At 45.9% G+C, this 22816-nt stretch overlaps 1 protein-coding gene across 7 annotated transcripts in view; it reads left to right on the top strand.

Moving 5' to 3' along the window:
• Nucleotides 1-22816, top strand: part of SYT17 (synaptotagmin 17) — a 41252-nt gene that overhangs the window by 3794 nt on the left and 14642 nt on the right. For 2 of the 7 annotated variants that reach the window (XM_081169592.1, XM_081169593.1), the window contains exons 2-4: nucleotides 15735-15752; nucleotides 18704-18852; nucleotides 21866-22017. In XM_081169592.1, the coding sequence (XP_081025718.1) occupies nucleotides 15735-15752; nucleotides 18704-18852; nucleotides 21866-22017 (319 nt within the window). Of the gene's footprint in view, nucleotides 1-2706; nucleotides 3231-15729; nucleotides 15753-18703; nucleotides 18853-21865; nucleotides 22018-22816 lie in introns of those variants that run through there. The other 5 variants (XM_081169595.1, XM_081169598.1, XM_081169594.1 and 2 more) reach the window with 5 other exon arrangements.

Below are 22816 nucleotides of genomic sequence, written 5' to 3'. Positions count from 1 at the left end.
ATGCGATATTACTGGACTCCAACACCCATCATCCCTGACCACTGGCTGTGCTGCCTATTATTGATGGAAGTTGGGAGTCCAGCAACATATGAAGGGCATTTACCAACTGCAGGGCCATTCTGTCTACTCAGAAGTAAGTTCCACGGAGTTTAATGGGGCTTACTACTGGATAAGTGGGTGTAGGATTGCTCTGCCTATCATTCTTTCAGTTTATAGTTTTTTAAATTAGTTTTTTATTAAGGATTTTCTTGTGTTACAAAACAAACAAACAAGGAAAAGTACATATAGCTTTCCCGTGTTCAATTCATTGAGTCTTTTTCACGGTTCATTTACATTCAGTATCATAGAATTGTAGAGTTGGAAGGGACCACAGGGGTCATCTAGTCCAACCCCCTGAAATGCAGGAATCTTTTGCTCAAGGTAGGGCTCGAACTCACAACCCTGAGATTAAAAGTCTCATGATCTGCCAACTGAGCTATCCCATATAGTTATGACACTGTTGTCATAGACAAGTTGAAATAGTTAAAGGGTGGTAAAAGAGTGATAAGGGAGGCCTAGACCTATAGCACCTCTCTGTGTCCCATCTGCTTTGCTCCAGAGCAGTGGTTCTCAAAGTGGGTAGGTCTGCCCCCTGGGGGTGATGGGATTATCTGGGGGTGCTAAAAGGCGAGGGAGAGGCAGGGGAGATGTAAATGTCTCTCATACTTTGAAAAGCTGGTATCTCTGTGTCAAGTTCATCAGTTCTGTTGAATTAAACTTAATAGTTTTAACTGGATGTTGAATGAATGTGCAATTACCGTATTTTCCCATTTATAAGACGCCCCCATGTATAAGACGCCCCCTATTTTGGGGAACTCGATTTAAGAAAATGGGGGGAGATGGACCAGAGTATAAGACGCCCCCTAATTTTTGACATTATTTTTTAGGGGAAAAACCTAGTCTTATACATGGGAAAATATGGTAATTGTTGCAGTTTTGAATTTTATTGTGTGATTAGTGGGCCATGCAAACCATTATTCTGAATATATATATTTTAATAGGTTAGGGGGCACTGGGGATGTACCAAGGGGGTAGTGGCTGAAAAAAGCTTGGGAACCTCTGCTCTAAAGCACCGGTGGGGAGCCTCAGACCTGGGGCATCAGTCCACAGGGAATGGTAGTTGCCCCTGCCAGCCCCGATAAACCCTAGTAAACTCCAGATTCTCAGCTTTCATTTTAAAAACAGAGCAAGTTTCTAGCATTCGTGGAACCTGAGATATGAGGCAAAAATGTACAGGCACTATTCTTCTTATGTGTTTGTGAGAAAGTTGCTTGCTCCCAACCCTGGAGCAAAAATTTCTGACTTCCATGGCCTGGGGCCCCAAATACAGCCCCCAAGGCCTCTCTCTATCTGGCCCTCAAAATTCTCCCCAAGCCACATCCCCTTACTTGCCCCACTTTGCGCCCCAAGTGGGTTTTCCACCCTGGCTGAAATGTCTTCTTCAACTCCAATAATGCATCAATCTTGCTTGTCTGGATGGAGGATAGAGAGGGGTGTGGTGTGATGGTTATGTGTTTAGAAACTAGCTCAGGGGTCAGCAAACTTTTTCAGCAGGGGGCCGGTCCACTGTCCCTCAGATCTTGTGGGGGCCGGACTATATTTTTTTTGGGGGGGAATGAACAAATTCCTATGCCCCACAAATAACCCAGAGATGCATTTTAAATAAAAGGACGCATTGTACTAATGTAAAAAACCACTGGTTCCCGGACTGTCTGTGGGCCGGATTTAGAAGGTGATTGGGCCAGATCCAGCCCAATTTACTGTTTGATTGTACTGACGCCTGTAAAAAAAAAAAAACCCCACCCAGGTATTTAAAAATATTCAAAAGGTTATTAAAATCAACAGTAGTTAAACAGAGATAGAACATATGCAATGTCTATATGTCTACATAGCCTTGCTTAAACAAAAAAATGTTTTAAGCAGGTGCTGAAAACATATTGGTAGCAGTGTCTAAGCAAGAATGTTTTTAGCAAGCACTGTAAAGAGGACTGTGGTAGCAATGTCAATAGGCAGGGAGTTCCAAAGGTTAGGAGCTGCCACACTGAAAAAACGATTTCTGACAAGCGTGGAATGAGTATTATGTTCCACAGATCAAAATGGCCGAGCGGTCATATATGGGGTAAGAGGCTCACACAAGTCTTACTGATCCCCCGCTTTATATACTAATAGTAACACATACTGAATATCACTCCAAAATAGCAATGCTCTGGATACACCTTTCTTCACTGCTGTACCCCACCTTCAGCAACAGCTGGGTGCAGAACAAGATTTAATGAGCTCAAGTTATAGGGGAGGATATTTTGGTTAAACATTACGAGGAATCTCTTGTGCACTAGCACCTTTAAATAATGAAATCCATTTCTTGGTGGGCTCAACGATGCTTCAGATTGAATTCTGGGATTTAAAATATTTTTATTCCCTATATTATGTCTTCTTTTTTAAAAAAACTAAAACAAAAAAACTTCCATATACCAGCCTATAGCAACCTGGTGAGATGTATTGGTCTGGAGAAGGCTGCCCTATAGAAATGACTGGGTCACACCCGCTGTTTCAGTTCAGCGCCTGATGCTCCAGCCGCGCCTGCGGTTCTCTCGCTCCCCCTAGCGGCGGGTGCAATATATATATTATATACAGTATTAAAATTAACCATCCTTGCAGAGAATTCCTCTTTCGGCTGCTCTCCTCCGCTGCTTAACGCTGCACGTGTTGCGCGCTGCAGGCAAGGGAGAGAAGCCACCCACTCTCTTCGTTTGCCCTTCCCCGGTTCTCGCTTGTAAAGGTCATTCCCCTTCCCCTTGGCTGGAGAGGTCGGGGGATCAAGAGGTTCCCCCCCTCCCGGGGAGGGGTGTGGCAGAAGGCTGGGAGGCAGATTGCTGACCATGCCTAGAAGGTGGCTTGTTAAAGGAGATAGATATAAAAGAAATCTGAATTAAAGCATCCGGCGAAGGAGGTGCAGAGTGACCACCCGTTCTTCCAGCCAGCCCCCTGGGAATCCAGCTCATGCAACCCCCAGTTAAGCCAATGCAAAAGGAGCAAAAGCAACGAATCGGTGTTGGGAGCCGGCATGGTCAATCAAACAGTCCTCATTGAGCAAGCCAGGCACGTCTGTGTTCTATTGTTGAGGGCAGACGCCATGCACAGCCTGTGCGGGGACTAATGTGAGAGACCCGAGGAAGATGGCGTATATACAGGTAGGTCTGAGCAGCACCAGTGGGGAGAGAGAGAGATTATTGGGGGTGGGGGTAGCTGCAGACCCAGAGGTTGCGGTGTGGGGAGAGGCAGAGGGAGGGCAGCCTTTGCTTGCAAGGAACAGAACTAAAACAATGGCAAAAATCTTAATACAAAAAAAGCTGTCGAGGTTTTCTCCTTAGTTGCTACCTGGCAAAAGGGAGGACCCCCCATTACTCTGAAACTTGAGCGACTCGAGTTGTGAGTTTTCGAGTTGCTGACTTTGCTGGAAGAAATTGCAACCTGTAGCATACATTTCTTTTTTAAAAGTAGCTGGCTGTAATTTTATTCTGCCTTGCCCTCCCTTCCTCCTTTCAATTGTATTGACTAGCAATCGTCAGAGTAGGAAAATAAAAGCCGTTGTTTTTGCTGGCGGTTGGGAGAAGCACTTGGAGGTTAATGGAAGAGCTCCATGGGGGGAAAACAAGGGTGGTTTTTTAATGAGGGAGGTGGGAAATGAGTCCCTGAGATGCTGCTCAAAGTTAATGGCATGATTGCGTGCAAAAATGGGGTTTGGTGAGAAATAGGTCTCTCAATTCATGCTGAAAGTGTGTGTGTGTGTGAGAGAGAGAGACAGACATTTATATATATATATGTATTGTGCATGACTTTAAAAGTACATGGCTGCTACCCCATGGGTCTTTCAATATGTGTGCATATAAATGACATGTGGATAGGTGGTTTTTGTAAAAATACTTGCTACGTGTGTATTAGTGATTCTGGGTGCTCCATGAGGCTTCCCTTCTCTCCTCCCAGAGATGTGGTTGTGTGACGATTTGCATGTATGCTGTGGAAACCTGCAACTGAAGGAGAAGGTGTGTGTGAGAAATGTAAATAGAACACAATTTGCACTCGGGGCTCTGGAGTAAAGCAGGTGAATCCTATTTGTGTGTGAAAACTCCTTTCGGATTTCACTTTGCTGTGACAGTCCAGAATTTTTGACTGCAGGCCATAGGCGTCAATTCCCTGGGGCCCTGGGTGCCTGAGCACCCACAAAATTCTCCATGAAGGAGCTGGGTAGCTGCAAATTTAGGTGCCAGGGCTATGCACGCTGCATGGCACCCATGGCCCCAGGCACCCACGGCCATGGGGCCAAACTGGTACTCCTGCTGCAGGCTATGTGATAGCAACACTGCGTTTCCCCTCCTTTTAAGGGACGCTTAAGGTTACAGTTAAACAAAACAGTATTAAAAAGGTGGTCTTTCCTCCCTTGAAAGCTTTTAAGCAGAGGTTGGATGTCCATCTGTCAAACTCACTGCTGGGGTGCATGGATGAGGTTGCTGGATTCTGCATCGGAAAGGTGGTGAAAACACTATCAAGCAGGAGCTGTCTGCAAGGAGGGCAAAGGGTCCTCAGACGTTTTAAGAAAGAAATCCCCAATTCTTCTGATTGAGTTTATTGTGAGCATTCAATTCACTAAGGAAAACATTTATTAATTAGCTAGCCTTTCTTCCAAGGCAGACTTTCAAATTTCAGCGGTATCTTATGTGAGGCCAAAATTCGGTGGTGCCCCGCCTCTCACCTTCCATCCTGCTCAATTCACTGTGTCATAGTTGTGGTGCTCTGTGGCGCCCCCTAGGCTCGGTTCCCCTTGTGGCGGAACCGGTCATGTGGACCAAATCCATCTCTGAACCTGCCTTATACCAATGCGATATGTCAGGTGAGGGGAACATTTAGCCCCCCTTTCCAGCTGTTGCTGAACCTGCACCACCCCTGACCATTGGTCATGCTTGCTGGGGCTGAAGAGAGCTGTAGTTCAGCAACATCTGGAGGGTCAAATGTTCCTCGCTCCGGATCTCAGTATCAGCTACTCTAACTGGCAGAGGCTCTGCTGGGTTTCAGACAAGGGTAATGCCCAGTCTTACCTGACTATGCTGGGGAATGAACCTGTGATGTTATGCATGCAAAGCAGATGCTCTTCCACTGAGCTGTTGTTCTTATTATTTATTAAATTTGTATGCTGCCCTTCACTTGACGATCCCAGTTCACAACAAAAAAAATACAGAATGAGAACATGAAATACACAAAAAACCAAACCAACCAATAACTCCTCTCCCTCCAACTCATTTGAAAGGCAATAGAATGTTTAACCTGCCAATGGCCTGGTTATAGAGAAATGTATTCACCTGATACCTAAAGATAGGTAGTGAAGGCGCCAGAGAGAAATTCATTTCAATTGATATATAAAGGTCAGTCTATCAAAGCGACACTTTCCAAAAACAATATGCAAACCGAAAGACAGGTATCCTTCAGTATTTGCACTTATCCACATTTTGCAATGCACTTTCCTCACCAAGCAGTGTGTCCAGAAATGGATTTATTTGCGGGAATGTGAAGATAAAAATGAATATATATACTGGTAAAAATAACATAAAAGAATGCATTATATTGGGAAAGTGCTTGCAGAAATGGGTGCACGAGTCAAAACTGCATATAAAGATGTGTTTATTGGGAGAAATTTGAACCTAAACTGCTGGTGGATTTTCATGAGGACTTTTTTCCCCAAGTGTAAATTTTTGCAAAATGTGAAGAGCTGAATTTAAAATTGGGGAAAAGAATGAGAAATTGGGAGAGCCAAAATTGGCAGGTCTTTCCATCCCTTTGGATCACGGTGTGCACACTGGTGATTTAGGTCACCTTGAGTTGGTACAAGGGACTCACTGGTGGGGAGATGGCTGTTGAGTTCAGGTCCTGCTTATGGGGTTCCCAGTAGCATCTGGTTGGTCACTGTGAGGACAGGATGATGGACTAGGTGGGCCTCTGACTTGATCCAGCAGAGCTGTTCTATTCTTCCTCTCATGGTTTATTTGCCTTCTCTGTGGTAGCTAAGCTTGGTAGCAGACTGCTCTTCTCTGAAAACGCCAGATCAACCCTCAAACCTCAGATCAACCTTTTCAGACTTGCTAAGCACCAGGCCACACTGTGGCTTTGCATTGAGCCAGCATTCAATCCCTACAACAGGGACAGGAAACCTGTGGCCCTCCAGATGTTGCTGGACTCCAACTCCCACTGCCTGGGGCTGATGGAAATTGGAGTCCCATAGGATGCTGCCTTATGCTGAGGCAGACTGTTGGTCCACCCAGCTCAGTAATGCCTACACAGACTAGCAGCAGCTCTCCAGTATTTCAGGCTGGGTCATCTGTCAGCCCATCCTCTGGAGATGCCGGGGATTGAACCTTGGACCTTCTGCATACAAAGCAGGTGTTCTGTCACTGAGCTATGACCCTTCGTCAGCAACATCTGAAGGATCACAGGGTCCCCTTTCCTTCCCTAGAAGATTTCTTTAGATGACGCTATCGGTATGCAATGTGCTTTATGGAGTGCCGGAGGTGCAGTTCTCTGTCCCAAGGAGATTGCAACCTGAAATTCAGCAGAGGAAGCAGCAACAGGTGAAGGGGAGGCAGTGGCAAAGCAGAAGGCAATATGCAGATGTATCGTTTTGCATGTGTTTTATTTATTTATTTTAACAACTCCTATACTGCTTAACGGGACGCGGGTGGCGCTGTGGGTTAAACCACAGAGCCTAGGGCTTGCCAATCAGAAGGTCGGCGGTTTGAATCCACACGACGGGGTGAGCTCCCATTTCTCAGTCCCTGCTCCTGCCAACCTAGCAGTTCCAAAGCATGTCAAAGTGCAAGTAGATCAATAGGTACCGCTCCGGCGGGAAGGTAAATTGTGTTTCTGTGCGCTGCTCTGGTTTGCCAGAAGCGGCTTAGTCATGCTGGCCACATGACCCAGAAGCTGTACGCCGGCTCCCTCGGCCAATAAAGCGAGATGAGCACCGCAACCCCAGAGTTGGCCACGACTGGACCTAATGGTCAGGGGTCCCTTTACCTTTTTATACTGCTTAACACCTCAGTCTCTTTAAGCGATGTAAAGTGAGGTGGAAAACGGTACAATGAAGATGAAATCAGTTAAAATTAATTATGAAACCAGAAGAATTTCTTAAAATGCCTAGTGGGATAGCTCAGTTAGTAGAGCACGAGACTCTTAATCTCAGGGTTGTGGGTTCGAGTCCCACCTTGGGCGAAAGATCTGCATTGCAGGGGTTTGGCCCAGATGTAGATCTAGAAAATTTCCACTTCCTGCCTACCTTGAGAAACACCATGCGCCTATTTATGACCTTTAGGTCATCAACCCTCCCATCTCGACTCATGGAGATAAAGGATACTCTATGGTGGTCCCACTCTCTCCGCCCAGTGAGGGTATTTAAAGACGAAACAAGGAGGCAATTGGTCCCTTGCATAGAGTCAAAGCTAATGCGGATAAAGGAAACCAAGCTCAACACTAGAAATACTAATTGCCCGAAGGAAGAAAAGAACTCTGTAAGCCTAGAATTACAAGACCTGAAGAAGAGGCTAATGAGTATAAAGACTGAGATTTCTACCCAAAATATAAGGACAGTAGAGCCTAGAGCACAATATTTAAAGACGTCCAATAGCTCTTTATCCCATAGAAAGACATCAGTGCAACTCCCTGTTCCCTTTTCAAACGACACCAAATTAGATGAGGAATTTGGCACCTCCGACATTTCTATGGCAACAACACCTAAAGAATTCTATGTTGCTGACAATCTGGAGATATCCAGCACCAACTCTACATCTGGACCTTTGCCTAATGTTCCAAAAACTTATCAGAATGATCAACCTTCTCTACTGTACTCCTGGCGAGACAGGATGGACAGATCTTCCGAATTCGAATCTGGCTCTTTGTTGGCCAGTGATCCACATTTTATAACACATACCTCATTAATACTTCCACAGCCACAGATAGAACCAACAATCCTCCAATTAACCCAGGAGGGAGAGGGGGATTGACAGTTAATGAAACACCATGGGACTGTCCCCCCCGCTTGGGGTGCGGTTGGTTGGGTTTTATCTTCTAGGGATACTTACCCTATCAGACCTCCACCTCTTTCCCATACCATTTTGACGCAGGAGTCCTGGCCCAAGGATGACTTCTTATTGAGGGGATGTTACCCATCTATTGGGGAGGCTAGTATGGGATCTAGGATTTCCACAATTGAAGGGCTAGGGAGGAATGGCGGTAGGGCTAGATATCTCTATCGGCGAAGGGTTTCGAGATGCAGTGATCCTCGAACCCCTTCCAATCTACGCCCCATCCCAAGGGATGAGGGTAGGGAGAACAAGGATTACACACCTCCGTCATTGGTGCTGTGCAATGCCAGGTCCATAGGCAACAAAACTGCCACCATGCGTGACTTTTTTGTCTCGCAGGGGATTGACCTGGCTTGCGTGACGGAGACCTGGGTACGGGAAGGCGAAGTAGTCTCCCTACATGAGATAACACCACCAGGTTTCTCTGTCCTCCATCAATCGCGGACTGTAGGTCGGGGGGGAGGAGTAGCATTGTTATTCCGGGAGGATTGCTCTTTCAGAGCTCTGCCATCACCGGCGATCTCCGGCATTGAATGTGTTGGTCTCGTGTGGGGCACCAAGGAGAGCTTGGCTGTCTGGCTGGTGTACCGACCACCCAGCACATCTGCAGCCACCCTGTCAGATCTGCTGGAGGTGGTGGCGGGCTGGGCCTTGGAGTTCCCAAACCTACTGGTTTTTGGAGACTTCAACGTCCATGCCGATGCCGCTCCCTCCTCACAGGCTCTAGACCTAGTGACTTCCATGGCAACACTAGGGCTCTCCCAGTTTGTTTTGGGCCCCACTCATCAAGCAGGCCACACGTTGGATCTGATCTTTGGGGCTGGCATAGATGTGATCATGCTCCCCGCTGTGAAAGTGCCATGGTCTGATCACTACGCTTTAAAAGCCAAGATTGACTTCCCGCTCCTCCCCGGCTCGGGTGGCGAACCTATTTGGGCTCGTCCGCGAAAACTGATGGATCCTGATAGATTCCGACAAGCCTTGCGGAACCCTGCTCCTCCTGGCGACTCATTAGATGACCTTGTTGAGGACTGGAATAACCGGCTCTTGGCAGCCATTGATGAGATCGCGCCTAAGCGCCCTCTGCGACCCCGTCGAAACCGGGCCCCTTGGTTTACTGAGGAGCTCCGGAAAATGAAGCGGGATCTCAGACGGCTAGAGCGAGTATGGCGACGGACTCGTGACGGAGCCTCAAGAACATCTTATAGGACGCTTATGAAAGCCTATGAGATGGCTATGAAAGCTGCTAAGAAATCTTACTTTGCAGCTTCCATTGCATCCGCTAGCTCTCGCCCGGCACAACTTTTTAGAATAATTAGGTCAATAACGTCCTTAGGAGGACAACCAAATTTAAGCACAAATTCGACCCACAGCTGTGAGGCATTCGCGAGCTTTTTTGCGGAGAAAGTCCTGTTGCTCCGCCGTGACCTCCCTGCCAATTTAGATACAGTGACTGAACTGGAGGCCCCTCGACTGACTTCAGGTCCAGTGTTGGACCATTTCGATCGGATACTCCCTACTGATGTGGATAGATTCCTCCAAGTTGGTAGGCCCACCACCTGCCTCCTTGATCCGTGCCCGTCTTGGCTGATTAGGGAGTGTCCAGATGTTGCGCGGACCCCCCTGGTTGAAATTATCAATTTGTCCCTTGACACGGGGACATTCCCAGGGGAACTGAAGGAAGCAGTGGTGCGTCCACTCTTAAAGAAAACTTCATTAGATCCCTTAGACCTATCCAATTACCGCCCAGTTTCAAATCTTCCATACCTGGGTAAGGTAATTGAGAGAGCGGTTGCTGAACAGCTTGGTAGGTTTCTGGAGGAAACATCGGCATTAGATCCATTTCAGTCCGGTTTCCGTCCTGGTTTTGGGACGGAGACGGCTCTGGTTGCCCTAACAGATGATATCCGTAGACAACTGGATCGAGGCGGGTCAGGACTGCTGATCCTTTTAGATTTGTCAGCAGCCTTTGACATGGTCGATCATGATCTTCTGGACCATCGCCTTGCAGACGTGGGGATACAGGGCATAGCCCGTAACTGGTTGTGCTCTTTTATCTCTGGTCGGGGACAGAGGGTGGCACTAGGGAGGGAAATGTCGTCACGCCACTCCTTGGTGTGTGGAGTGCCGCAGGGCGCAATTCTCTCCCCAATGCTTTTTAACATCTTTATGCGCCCTCTTGCCCAGATTATCCGGAGCTTTGGGCTGGGCTGTCATCAATATGCTGATGACACTCAGCTCTATCTACTGATGGATGGCCACACCAACTCGGCCCCTTACACACTGACCAGATGCTTGGAAGCTGTGGCTGGATGGTTTCGTGGGAGCCGATTGAAACTAAATCCTTCGAAGACAGAGGTCCTATGGCTAGGTCGGGATAGCATGGGGATGAGGGACCAACTCCCTTCTCTTGCGGGGGCCCAATTAGTGCCATTGCCTTCCGTTAAGAGTTTGGGTGTAATCCTTGACGCCTCCCTTTCCATGGAGGCGCAAGTCACAGCAACAGCCAAGGCGACATTTTTCCACCTTCGCCGCATCAAGCAGTTGGTCCCTTACCTTTCCCGCCCCGACCTGGCCACAGTGATCCATGCGACAGTCATCTCCAGGCTTGACTACTGTAACTCGCTCTACGCGGGGCTGCCCTTGAAGCTGTCCCAGAAACTCCAGCGGGTACAGAATGCTGCAGCGAGGCTCCTCTCTGCCATGGGAGCATATTCATCCAGTGCTTTTCAAGCTGCACTGGCTCCCGGTAGAGTACAGGGTCAGATTTAAGGTGCTGCTTTTGACCTTTAAAGCCCTTCACGGCCTAGGACCCTCGTACCTACGGGACCGCCTCGCCTGGTATGCCCCACGGAGAGCCTCAAGGTCCATAAATAACAACACCCTAGTGGTCCCAGGCCCTAAGGAAGTTAGATTGGCTTCAACCAGAGCCAGGGCCTTTTCAGCACTGGCCCCAACTTGGTGGAACGCTCTGTCTCATGAGACCAGGGCCCTGCAGGATCTGATCTCTTTCGGCAGGGCCTGTAAGACAGAGTTGTTCCGCCTGGCCTTTGGCTTGGAGCCAATTTGATTCCCTCCGCCCCCTTTTTCTTTTTTCTTTTCCTTCTCCTGCAATGAGGCTCCATTTTAATATTTTAATGTTCCATTATTTTAATGTTGTATTTTATTTTTGTTTTTAAGTTGTAATCACTCATCTTGTTTTTATTATTGCTTGTAAGCCGCTCTGAGCCCGGCCTTGGCTGGGGAGGGCGGGGTATAAATAAAAAATTATTATTATTATTATTATTATTATGACCCTCGTGGTCCATTCCAACTCTACAGTTCTGTTTCTGTGTTTCTATGAAATGGTAAATAAAGGTCATTTCTAAGCACTTGGAAAGCCAACAGGGAGGGGGCCTGTCAAATCTTCTCTGGGAAGGAGTTTGTAGGAAAAGGGAAAGTTGTCTTATACTGAGTGTAGGCTGTTGGTCCATCTAGCTCAATACTGTCTACACTGATTGGCAGCAGCTCTGCAGGATTTCTGACAGGGGACGTTCCCAGCACGACCTGGAGAAGCCAAGGATTGAACCTGGGACCCTCTGCTTGCAAGGCATATCCTCTGCCACTGAGCTGTGGCCCTCCCCACAGACAGTTTAGGCTTAATTATAGGATTAGATGTTGCAGGCACAGGGGGAACCAACATGATGCTTGCCTGGTGCTGTTGGATTCCCAGTGCCCATGAGCCTGCATGGCCAGTGGCTAGGGATTTTGGGAACTGTAGTCCAACAACGCTTGACACCATAATGGATACCTACGCAGGGTGGCATAGAAACTAGCAGATTGTGCCAAAGATGATTTTGAGTGTGAAGGTTCATGTGCATGCAGTTAAAACAAAGTAGTCTTGAGCATGTGCAGAAAATTCCGAACCACAACCATTTCTGACATCTTTGGAATATTTTCTTTTCCTTGCAAATGGTGCAGGGAAGGTAGACTCCAGCATAGAAACATAGATGTCTGCCTTATGCCACACTGTTGGCTCACCTGTCTCAGTGTTTCCTACACGGACTTGCAGCAACTCTGCAAGGTTTTAGACAGCTCTTCCTGGACTGGACTGGAACCTGGGTCCAAAGCAGATACTCTTAATACCGACCTGTGGACTTTCCCCAAGCCTCCTCTCTCTCCCCACCCAATTAACTGTTGTACATCTGAGGCTATATATTTATTCTGTGACATTTACAGCCTACTCTGCATGCCCTAAACCCACACTAGTTTCAATAGATGAATCACTGATGCCACCCCAAGGGGATACTGAATCTGTCCTTTAGATGCAGAGGCAGCGTGGTACTGAATGCCATCAGATGGATAGCAACAAGCGGGAGAGGGCAGCTGCCTTCTCACCTCCTCCTTGGGCCCCTGTGCAGCACTGAAACATAGGGAGCTGCCTTACACTAGGCCAGGCTGTTTGTCTATCCAGTTCGATATTGTCTACACTGACTGGCAGTAGCTCTCCACGGGAGTCTCTGCTAGCGCTACCTGGTAACGCCAGGGATTGAGCGTGTGGATCATCTGCATGGAAAACAGGCGCTGTGCCACAGTAGATTAGATCAGGGCTGGGGAACCTCAGGCCAAGGCAGTGAGTGTGGCCCCCCAGACCTCCCTGTCTGGCCCTCAGAGATCTTCACTGACCACATCCTTTCCTGTTTTGCACCCATTGTGTTTTTGCTTGGCTGGGATGTGCCATTGAACTCTGATGGATGGGCGATGGGGAGGTGTGTCTGTAAACTGACCTACCGTACAAAGGTATAATTTACACTGGTTATTCCTCCCTACTGTAACTGGAGATAAGCCTAGGATTTAACTATGGGGACATTTTGGGTGCATATATGTACCACAATTTTTTTTATTTATTAATTGCCCACGTGTTTATTTGTTGCATGTTTATCCAAGGATCCTAGAGGGGAGCGTCATGCAGGCAGTCTTCCCCTGTATTCTCACAGCAACCCCATGAGGTGGGTGAGGCCAGGGCAATGTGACCAGCCCAGCAGTGGGTTTGATAGCTGAGCAGAGATTTGAAGCCAATACTTCCTGCTTCTATCCCAGTGCTCTAACCTCTATGCTAGAATGGCCCAATGTTGTTATTGGGGCCGCTGTGTGTCACCCGCAGAGCTTCCAAAGTGCTTCATGATGGATTTGGCTTTCCTGACATACTCAATAACGTGCTAAATGCTCAAAGAAGATGTCTTTGGAGATGTAGCCTAGTTTTGTTGTATGGGACTTGATGGAGCCACAGCATTTGAACTTCTATTGTACTGTATAGGGTACATAATGATCTAGAACGGAACATTGTTTTGCGGTACTTGATGGAGCTGTGTGCCATGTTCTGGTTTGATGCCAGAAGGCATGGGGAAAGCAGCAGGCAAGACTGGTCAAAGGTGGCTGGACCATGGACAGCTCCAATTGAGCAACATGTTCCACAAAGGCTGGGAGCAGACAAAGGGCTTTTGTCCTTCTGTCTCCAGACTAGGTTCTCCAGGCAACACCCATTTGAGAGAACTTCTTAATGCCAGTTATTGGGAATAATAAGTAACGCAAGGACTGTTGTGCTCAGTTTCTGCTTGCAGGCTTCCTTCAGGGGTAGTGTTAGAAACTCGGATATATAAGCTGGGTGCCAAATGTTGCAGAGGAGCCCACCTGAGAGGCACTGGAAATGAGTTCTGGTGAGCTCTGGCTGAAAAAAATCCCTGGTTTTCCCCACCAGATGTAAGAAAATATGCAGGGCCTCTGTTTTGCACACCCAGCACAATTGGTGAAGCTGGTGGCAAGACCAGCAGGAGCTCAAAGCTACACACCTAGTGAAATAAGGTTGTGAAGCCTTGAGGTGGTAGATTGGTTTGTACCATTTCAGGTTTCCAAAGGTACCAGAGGAGAGAGGCTGTAGCTCAGTGGTAGAGCAGCAGGTCTCCAGGCCAATCCCTGGCAACTCCAGGAAGCCCTGGGAAAGATCCCTGGCTGAAATTTTGGAGAGCTGCTGTCAACCAGTGTAGGCAATGCTAATCTAGAGAGACCAGTGGTCTCATTTTGGTATAAGGCAGCTTCCTGGAAATGCCGAGGATCGATCCTCGAACCTTCTGCATGGAAAGCATGAGCTTCACCACTGTTCCGAGTAAGTTAAGGCAGAGCAATTGTTGGATAATATCCAGGGACTCCTGGGGGAGGCAAGCAAGAGAAAGAAATGCAGCACAAACCATGGTTTCTAGCTATGTTTTGCGATAAAACCATGGTTTGGTTGGTATGGTGAGATTCCTGAGTGAAGACACTGTTATACTGCTGTATGTTTTTTTCAATGTTTGCTCCATAGTAGACCTTCTGCTGCTCTTCTGGGATCGATAGGAGTTTTCAGTGCATGGCTGAAATTGCCTTTCCATCAAGAATTAAATTTTCAGTAAGCAGCCTCTGTGCAGGTTGAGCAAAGTCTTGGAAATAATTCAGCAGAACCATCCATGGATCAAATTTTATCGCATCATGAGTCATGCATCAAATTACTTGCAATACTTTTTTTTATTAAAAACACACACACACAATGCCAGCATTCACCCGAAATTAAGAAGACATGCTTGGGTGTATGATATTGTGCTCATCAGGATCTGATCAGGTGATGGGTTTAGACACACCCACAGTTAAGCCACAAAAACGTGTGTGCATGCAAAATGTTTCTGTGCATCGGCCATAAATTTGTGTGACGTACGTGGGTTAGATGCACGGACGATGCAATTAGAGGCATGGCCCATTTTCTGTGCTGAGGTACGTCATTTCTGCTTCTCACTCCATCCCTTTGCTCTTATCGAGGCAGAGGTTGCTGAACAAAGTATCCTGTCTAAACATCGGGAAATAAAATCATTGCAAATGAAAATCAACCAAACAGCACACATTCTGCATTTACAAATAACGTGACTGATGTTCTGGCATTAAATAACAAATAGGCATTCAATAATTAGGCATTTGAATAGCACGATTGGCAACCTGATTGCAGCCGTGAGAACCAGTATGTGGTGCAGTGCCTAAAGATCAGAGTTGGGGGGCTTGACGGCCTCCTAATGTATCTGGAACTCCAACACCCATCAGTCCCGCTCAGCATGGTCCAAAGTTGGGTATGAAGGGAGTTGCATACCCGAGGGCACCAGTTTGGAGAAAGCCTGTGTTGAACAAGTACAAAGCAGGTAAGGATTGTAGTCTTAAAACCCAGGAGAACAAAGCCTTAAGCACATTCACTTTGTGGGGGCCTGGTCAAAGCCAGGGCTGACTACCCAGGGGGAAATTTGGGATCAGGTGAGCTCTTTCAGAAGGAAACAGAAATAGCAGCTTGGTAGGGAAAGTGCACAGAATAAATTGATTTCCCCCGGAGATCCTTTTCAACTTCAGTAAAATATGTAGGACAATAAGAGCTGAAAATAGTATCATTTTTCTAGAAATCAAAGCCATGGCACCAAGCAGGGAGGGCAGGTATTTGTAGATCATTAGAGCTTTGCTAAACTGGTCTTGTCTGTTTCATTTTCTTCCCCCTTGCTTCATCATGGATATCTAAAAGGACAGTTGGAACCAATAAATGAGGTGAGTTAATCTGGTGACTCATTCTGCCTTCTCTTGCCTCTCCCCAGGCAGAGGGAGATGGTTGTGCTTTTTCATCTGCTCGTTTGCTTTGTCTGTCTTTGGTTTCTGGCTTGCAAAATCTCTTCCTTGGCAAAGTGCATCTTGATTTCTGTAGGGCACATTCTTTTTCCTTAGTTTCCTTTTCTAGTGCAAAATGCGAATTGCCTTTGCTGATCATGTGGCAGGCTGATTTCAGTCACTTTGGGTGCAGATGTTCCATGCAGTATCTGGTACTAGATTCCAAATCTGGATTGCATGGGAATCTTCACTTTAAAAAGCACAGTTATAGCCCTCATACTTTTAAAGTTAATTGTCACATGTTTCAGTGTGCTTGTGATGTCTCTTGTGCACATAAACACCGCTGTGCACTCTAGAATTTGTTGACTAGAAACCTTTCCATAAATAGAGAATAATTTTTTATTTTATTTAGAACATTTGACCCCCACTCTTCAGTCAAAAAGTCTTCCAGAGTGGCTTACATACAATCAGTTAAGACAGTCCCTGTCCTCAGGTTTACAGCCTAAAAACAACAACACACAAGGAAAGAGGGCAGGGAAGGAAGAGGAAAAAAATCAATCTCGGGCACTGTACCTGTTCTTAAATAGTTGTTCACATAATGACCAGCTAGTGTAGTTTGGCGTAGGAGAGTCCTGATGGTGCTGGTCTGTCACAGCAGAGCTGATGGAGTGAGCCTTATATCCCAGCTCTCCCATTGAAGCAGCCTGCTACCAGGTGACAACCGAGGGAGAGAAGGTTTGATGGAGTTTGTATGTCAGCTTCCTGTCTGTCTGGCTCTTTCTGTCTGAAGAGCATTCATTCCTCCATAATAGCAGAAAATGGGACACTCCCATGGATATTTGCTTCTCCTGCGTGGCTTATAGCAGGGATGGGGAAGTTTGTGCCCTCCAGATGTTGTTGGACTCCAATTCCCATCAGCCCCAGCCAAGTTGTATGCAGTTATCTTTAACTGCAGTTGCCAGCAATTGAACCTGGTCTCTTCTGTGTGCAAACCATCTACTCCACTTTGCACGGTTTCATTGCAGGACCTCATCGTCTGTATCAGCGTTGAGGAGCCCATGGCCTTTAGATGTTGTTGGACTCCAGTTCTCATCAGCACCAGCTGGGAGACCAGCAATGTCTGAAAGACTGCAGGTTCTTCATCCCTGGCTTGCAACTCTGTTCTCCTAAAAGTGTGTGCCTCCTTGCCACTTACCCATACTTGTTCTGTTCCCCCAAATTGATTCCCCCAGATATATACGGGGAGAGGGCTGATGTACTCAGGTCCTGCTTGAGGGCTTCCAATGGTGACATCTGGCTGGCCACTGTGAGATCAGAATGCTGGACTAGATGGGCCATTGGCCTGATCCAGCAAAGTCTTCGTAGGTTCTTATGATTACTTGTAAAACAAAACACAACAACCCCCAAATTCAGTCTGTTGAGTTCAGAATAAAGCATCTTATGTGTCTTATACTGATTTGATTAGTTCATTTCTGCATTGCAGGGAATTGAACCAGATGGTCCCTTCAAATATTATGATTAAATGATTTTGATGGGGTGATATCTGATAGTCATCCTCAGAGCAGGTTCACTGAAATGGACTTACATAAAATAATCTTAACTTTGGGATTTTTTCATGGTGCGTAGGAACAGGTCTCCGTTAGGATTCACGAGTGCCGTGAGCTTGTTATAATGGTGAAATTAACGCACTTTATAAGGACAAAAGAAATAAGAGACAAACTAGCTGTGAGTGGGGGAGAATTAGAAGCTGAGACAGTTGCAGTACAAAGTTGTTGTTTCCACAAATGGATGTTCTGTATGATTTGAATTGCTCTACTCAGACATAAGAATGTTCCTAACGGGAGAGATTAACAGTACTCTTTTCTTTTAATTAAGGATAAAACCTGCCTACCTAAGCAGTGGAGTCATAAATAAAAATATATAAATATTGTGTAAGATACTCAACTCAGTTAGAGCTTAACTGAAGAACAGACTTTAGAACTGACATGAAGCCATTTAAACTTGCGGTGAAAATACGCAAAAAGAAATGTTCATTTTGGTTACTGATGTGTGAATATGTGACAAGAATTTGACGTTCTCAAATTCGCTTATGGATTTGATAGCATATGTTGCATGGCTTTGCTTTTTCCTTTTATAGTATTTGTGGAATGTGTTGGAACAACGACACTCAAAAAATTTATATGCGTGGACCCCCATTCCTCTCAATCAAATAGAAATGGCTACAAATAGAAGACTGCCTTTTGACAGCCCTTAAAAATAGAGGAATATCCTCTGCAAAATAGGATACATGGTCACGCTTTTCTTGTTTATATCTTAAGTTGGGACTGTGGGCTGTATCTAGTGTTACCCTAATCAGAGTATTTCAGTTGAAATGAATGGACAGGAAATTAACTTAAAACTATTGATTTCAGCGGTTGGTTGGAAAAGCCAAAGTTGGTTGGCAAAAAAACCTTAGATAAGTAACTTGCACTTCTTTCACATCAATGGAGTAAACATAGGAAGATGCCTTATACAGACCATTGGTTAACCTAGTTTTGTCTACACTGGCTGGCAGCAGCTCTCCAGGATTACTGGCAGAGGTCTCTGCCAGCCCTACCTGTAGATGCCAGGGATAGGACCTGGGACCTTCTGCTCTGCCACTGAGCTGCCCCCATCCCCCAAATTAAAGAAGGTCTTCAAAAGGGAGCTTATATGTGGAAAAGGCTCCTCCCTAGCGACATTTACATAGGAAGGCATTAATTCCAGGTCCGCTGCAGGAAAGAAAAGCAGCAGAAACAACACACAGGCACACCCAGCTGAAATCCAAGCCCTGCACCTCAATTACAACTGAGTGTTTATGCTTGCCAGCCACCAACTGGTTGTAATTTTTGCTATCTGGTTTCCAACGGCCTCAGGGCCTGTTGTCTAGAATCTTGGATCTCTTGCTGTGCAGATGGACTTGCCGGAACTGTTGCCAGAAGTGTTATGACTGCAGCTGTTGCCAGTCAAGCGATGACGAAGTGGAAATCCTGGGGCCTTTTCCAGCACAGACGCCTTCCTGGTTGTAAGTTTGGATTCTGCTTTTAGGATCCCGCTTGTTCCCCTTTCACTTCGGTTTTTACAAAGATCCCTTCCCATCTGGATTGGTTGCTTGTTTCTAACAGGCACTGACAATTTGCATTTTTTCAAAAAAGAAAAACAACAATATGCATGTTAAATGCAAAGCTGTAGTCTGGCCCTGTGTTAAGGTTGTGAGAGAAATTTGATTCAATTCACGTTTAAAGGTGAGCTACCCGATTTGGATTTCCCATAACAATATGCAGACCAGAACACAGCTATCCTTTGAAATTCTCTCTGAATTTTGCAATGCGGTTCTCCAGCCAAGTAATCTGTACGAAAATGCATCTGCTGAGGGAAAGTGTGCATAGAAATGTATGTATTAATGAAAATAACATAGAAAAATGCATTATCATTAGGGAAAGCCGCTTTGCAAAAATGTGTATATTAGGACTAATTTGCACTAAATTGTTGATGAGTTTTCATAAGGGCTTAAAAAAAGTAAATTGCAAACTGATGTGGAAAACTGAATTTAAGATTGGAAAAATGAAGAACTGAGAGAAATCGAAATTTACAGATTAGCCCATCCCTGCCTTGTCTTTGTGGAGATGCTTCTTTTGAGTCAAGTAGAGGTCACCTCCATTAACGTGTGTGAAGTGTTGGATATCCCGTGGTGTTTTGGTTATTCCTACCCTCCTTTGGATGAATTTTATATTTGTATTCTCTTACTAAATTTCTTATGTATACCACAGTAAGAGTCTCATACCTAGTGTTGCTCAGGAATTATAAGAACCCCCTCCAAATCAGTGTGGTTTTGAAAAGTTCAGTCCACCATCTTGATTCAAAATGGCTTCCAGTTGTGTCCAAGCATAGATCCAAATCTACTCCTTGAACCTCAGGAACCATTATGCAAAATTTGGTTAAAATCAAACCTTTCCTACTGCTGGTGTCATTGGAGGTGAGACAGGTGAACTTTAGGGTAGAAACAGGAGATACAGAGTATAAAAACCCTGACATATAAAAACCATGACTGGACTGTAACCTGCTAAACAAAGACAAGAGTCAATACTGTCTCCATTTCTTTTACTGGCACCACTCCCCTCTGGTTTGTGCCACTTCAGGTGAAAAAGGTTCCTGGCCCTCATGTAGTGACAACCCAACCTTCTTTGTTTGTCTACAAAAGCTATTTATTTTCCAAAACCTTTAGTGAGCAAGGTAACTTGTGCTCTCAGCTAACAAGGCTTCATTGTTTTACCAGTCTATTAATTCATGGGGACTCCAGAGTTGGAACAGAACTCTAGAAATAATTTCATCTCCAACATTCAAGACCGGAGAATAATGATGTTCTTACTGTACCATACAGAGCTGGCAACTTGGCTGTCTTGCTACAACTAATCTAATTATGTTGACTTAGCACACATGGCAGCAACACCTTCCTGTCATTTCCTCTCTAATATTTGCTTTCCTGCTTTGTTGGGAAAAGATAAATTGTAGCAAAGAGCGGCAGGTGATCTTCAGCTTTGCAAATTACAAAATGTGTGACACGGGTGTTCAAAATGATTAAAAAATATATATACTTGGTGAGATTAAACTGAAATTGCAGCTTGGTTCTTCTTTTTTGGTGGCCCACATTAAAGAAAAACTGGGAGCTCTTCTGAATGGAGCCAGGATTTAGAAGTGGATATCTCAATAATCTGGTGCCATGATGCCATCAAGGTCCCACCCACATGTCCAGGTTGACTGGCGGAGGGAGCTAAGGGTCTGCTTCACCAGCACATTTCCCACAGGATCCTGCTGGCTTCAGGGGTCTGTTTCACTAGCACTTCCCTGTGATGAGCATGGTGAAGCAGTACTCTGCAGTGTAGCTTCCTGCCCATCAATTAATGTCACCCTGATGTCAGCTGATGCACAGGTGGGCATGGTTTGGGAGAAATGGCATCATGGGCCAACTTGGGCGTCTGGTGGGCCAGGATTCGCCTGTGGGCTGTAGGTTCCCCTACCTCTGTAGTAGAGAAATAGAATGTGGGGGGGAGAGGAATGAAAATATATTATTGTCTAATTTCAGAGGCATTGAGTGTGATTGTGTTGCCATTTTTACACTCTTCCAACAATTTCTCATAAATTGGACAATTGCAAAACAGAAAAATCCTTCCATTCATCATAAATTCATTTGAATTCGGAAGCTGTGCTTCAGAACAAGCCAGGATATAAATATATATTTGTAGCTTAGAATCTTTAAGGAGTTAAAAAATAAGAAAGAGGTGGCCCTTGGGCCACATCTTTTGTGCCTCACAAGTACCATTTTGTTTGTAAAAGTGGGGGGATTTTTTATGCCCTTTCCTTTTTTAAAAAAATATGCCCATAAACAGGACAAAATGGATCTGATTTTTTGTGGGGTGGGGGCAAGGCAGAGGCATGATATGTTATTGATGATGATGAAGAATGTGCACAATTAAATGATTTGCAGTAATAAACTACGAAACAGAGCTCTCCATACAGGCTTGTGGTGCAAATAATAAGAGAGTATAGCAATGAAGTTTTGAAACACCACGTTCATAGGTTAATTCAATTGAGGGAGGAAATGCAGTGCTCATCCTGGAAGAGAATTCAAGATACAGTGGTACCTCGGGTTAATAACTTACCGTATTTTTTGCACCATAACACTCACTTTTTTCCTCCTAGAAAGTAAGGGGAAATGTCGGTGCGTGTTATGGAGGGAATGCCTACGGGTGGCATGCCTACGGATTTTCCTCCTCTAAAAACTATGTGCGTGTTATGGTCGGGTGCGTGTTATAGAGCGAAAAATACGGTAATTTGTTCTGGAGGTCTGTTCTTAACCAGAAACTGTTCTTAACCTGAAGCACCACTTTAGCTAATGGGGCCTCCTGCTGCCGCTGCTGCACGATTTCTGTTCTCATCCTGAAGCACAGTTCTTAACCCGAGGTACTATTTCTGGGTTAGCAGAGTCTGTAACCTGTAGCGTATGTAACCCGAGGTACCACTGTGTTTCATTTTGACAGGGTGAGCAATCGAAGCGACGACAGGGATGGCGACTCTGACAACACTACAACGAGCGAGCCCCCTCCAACCCCTCAGGACGTTTCACTGGACAGAAGGCGGTCGTCTTCGGATACATCCCGATCCACTTACAGCCTCACAAGACGAATTTCAAGTAGGTTTGCCACGACCCACATTTTTGGCATTTTGGTGACGTGTGTGAGAGAGAGATACCTCCTCAGACCATGAGGCATGGGGCTGCCCCCCAGGGCTGCCCTCCACTCTGTTCATTGGGTGCCTTATAAAGGGGTCCCTGTGTGCAATGTAAGTGCATTACAGGCTTCCAGGTGAGGAGGCGATGCAGATGTGTCCCCTTTATTTGGAGAAGCACTACACAAGTATATCAGCATTTATTTAGGGCTTGTTCTCAAAGTGGCTGTACATGTGGCCTGTGGGGGAGCGGGGAGTGTCTGGAAGGCGCATTGGGGCTGGGGGCAGGTGCAACACAATCAGCACAACCCATCATGATGTTGTTGTGGTCTGAGGCCAGATCCCATGGGCCAAGGCAGGTCAGGAGTTGACTTCATGTAAATCCAGGGCTGTGATGAGGCGCTACAATTACTCCAATAGGGGCTGTGCAATGACATACTTACATTTTTATTATATAGAGAGGGTCCCATCTGCACTATACATTTAAAGCAGCATCATGCCACTTTAAATAGCTATGGCTTCCCCCAAAGAATTCTGGGAAGTGTCGTTTGTTCAGAGTGCTGAGAGTAGTTAGGAGACCCCTATTCCTTTTGTGGAGTTGCAGTCTTCAGAGCGGTTTAACAGTCAATCCCTCTTCCCATGGTATTCTGGAAATTGTAGCTCTATGTGGTTGTAGTGGTTAATGTTGGACCTGGGAGGCCAAGGTTCAAATCTCCACCCTGCCATGAAACTCATTGGATGACCTTGTGCCAGTCACTGCCTCT

Source organism: Podarcis bocagei (genome assembly GCF_964188305.1).
Source record: "Podarcis bocagei genome assembly, chromosome: 14".
Taxonomy (NCBI): Eukaryota; Metazoa; Chordata; class Lepidosauria; order Squamata; family Lacertidae; genus Podarcis; species Podarcis bocagei.
The sequence above is the reverse complement of the archived record's forward strand: the minus strand, read 5'-3'. Positions and strand labels throughout refer to the sequence as shown.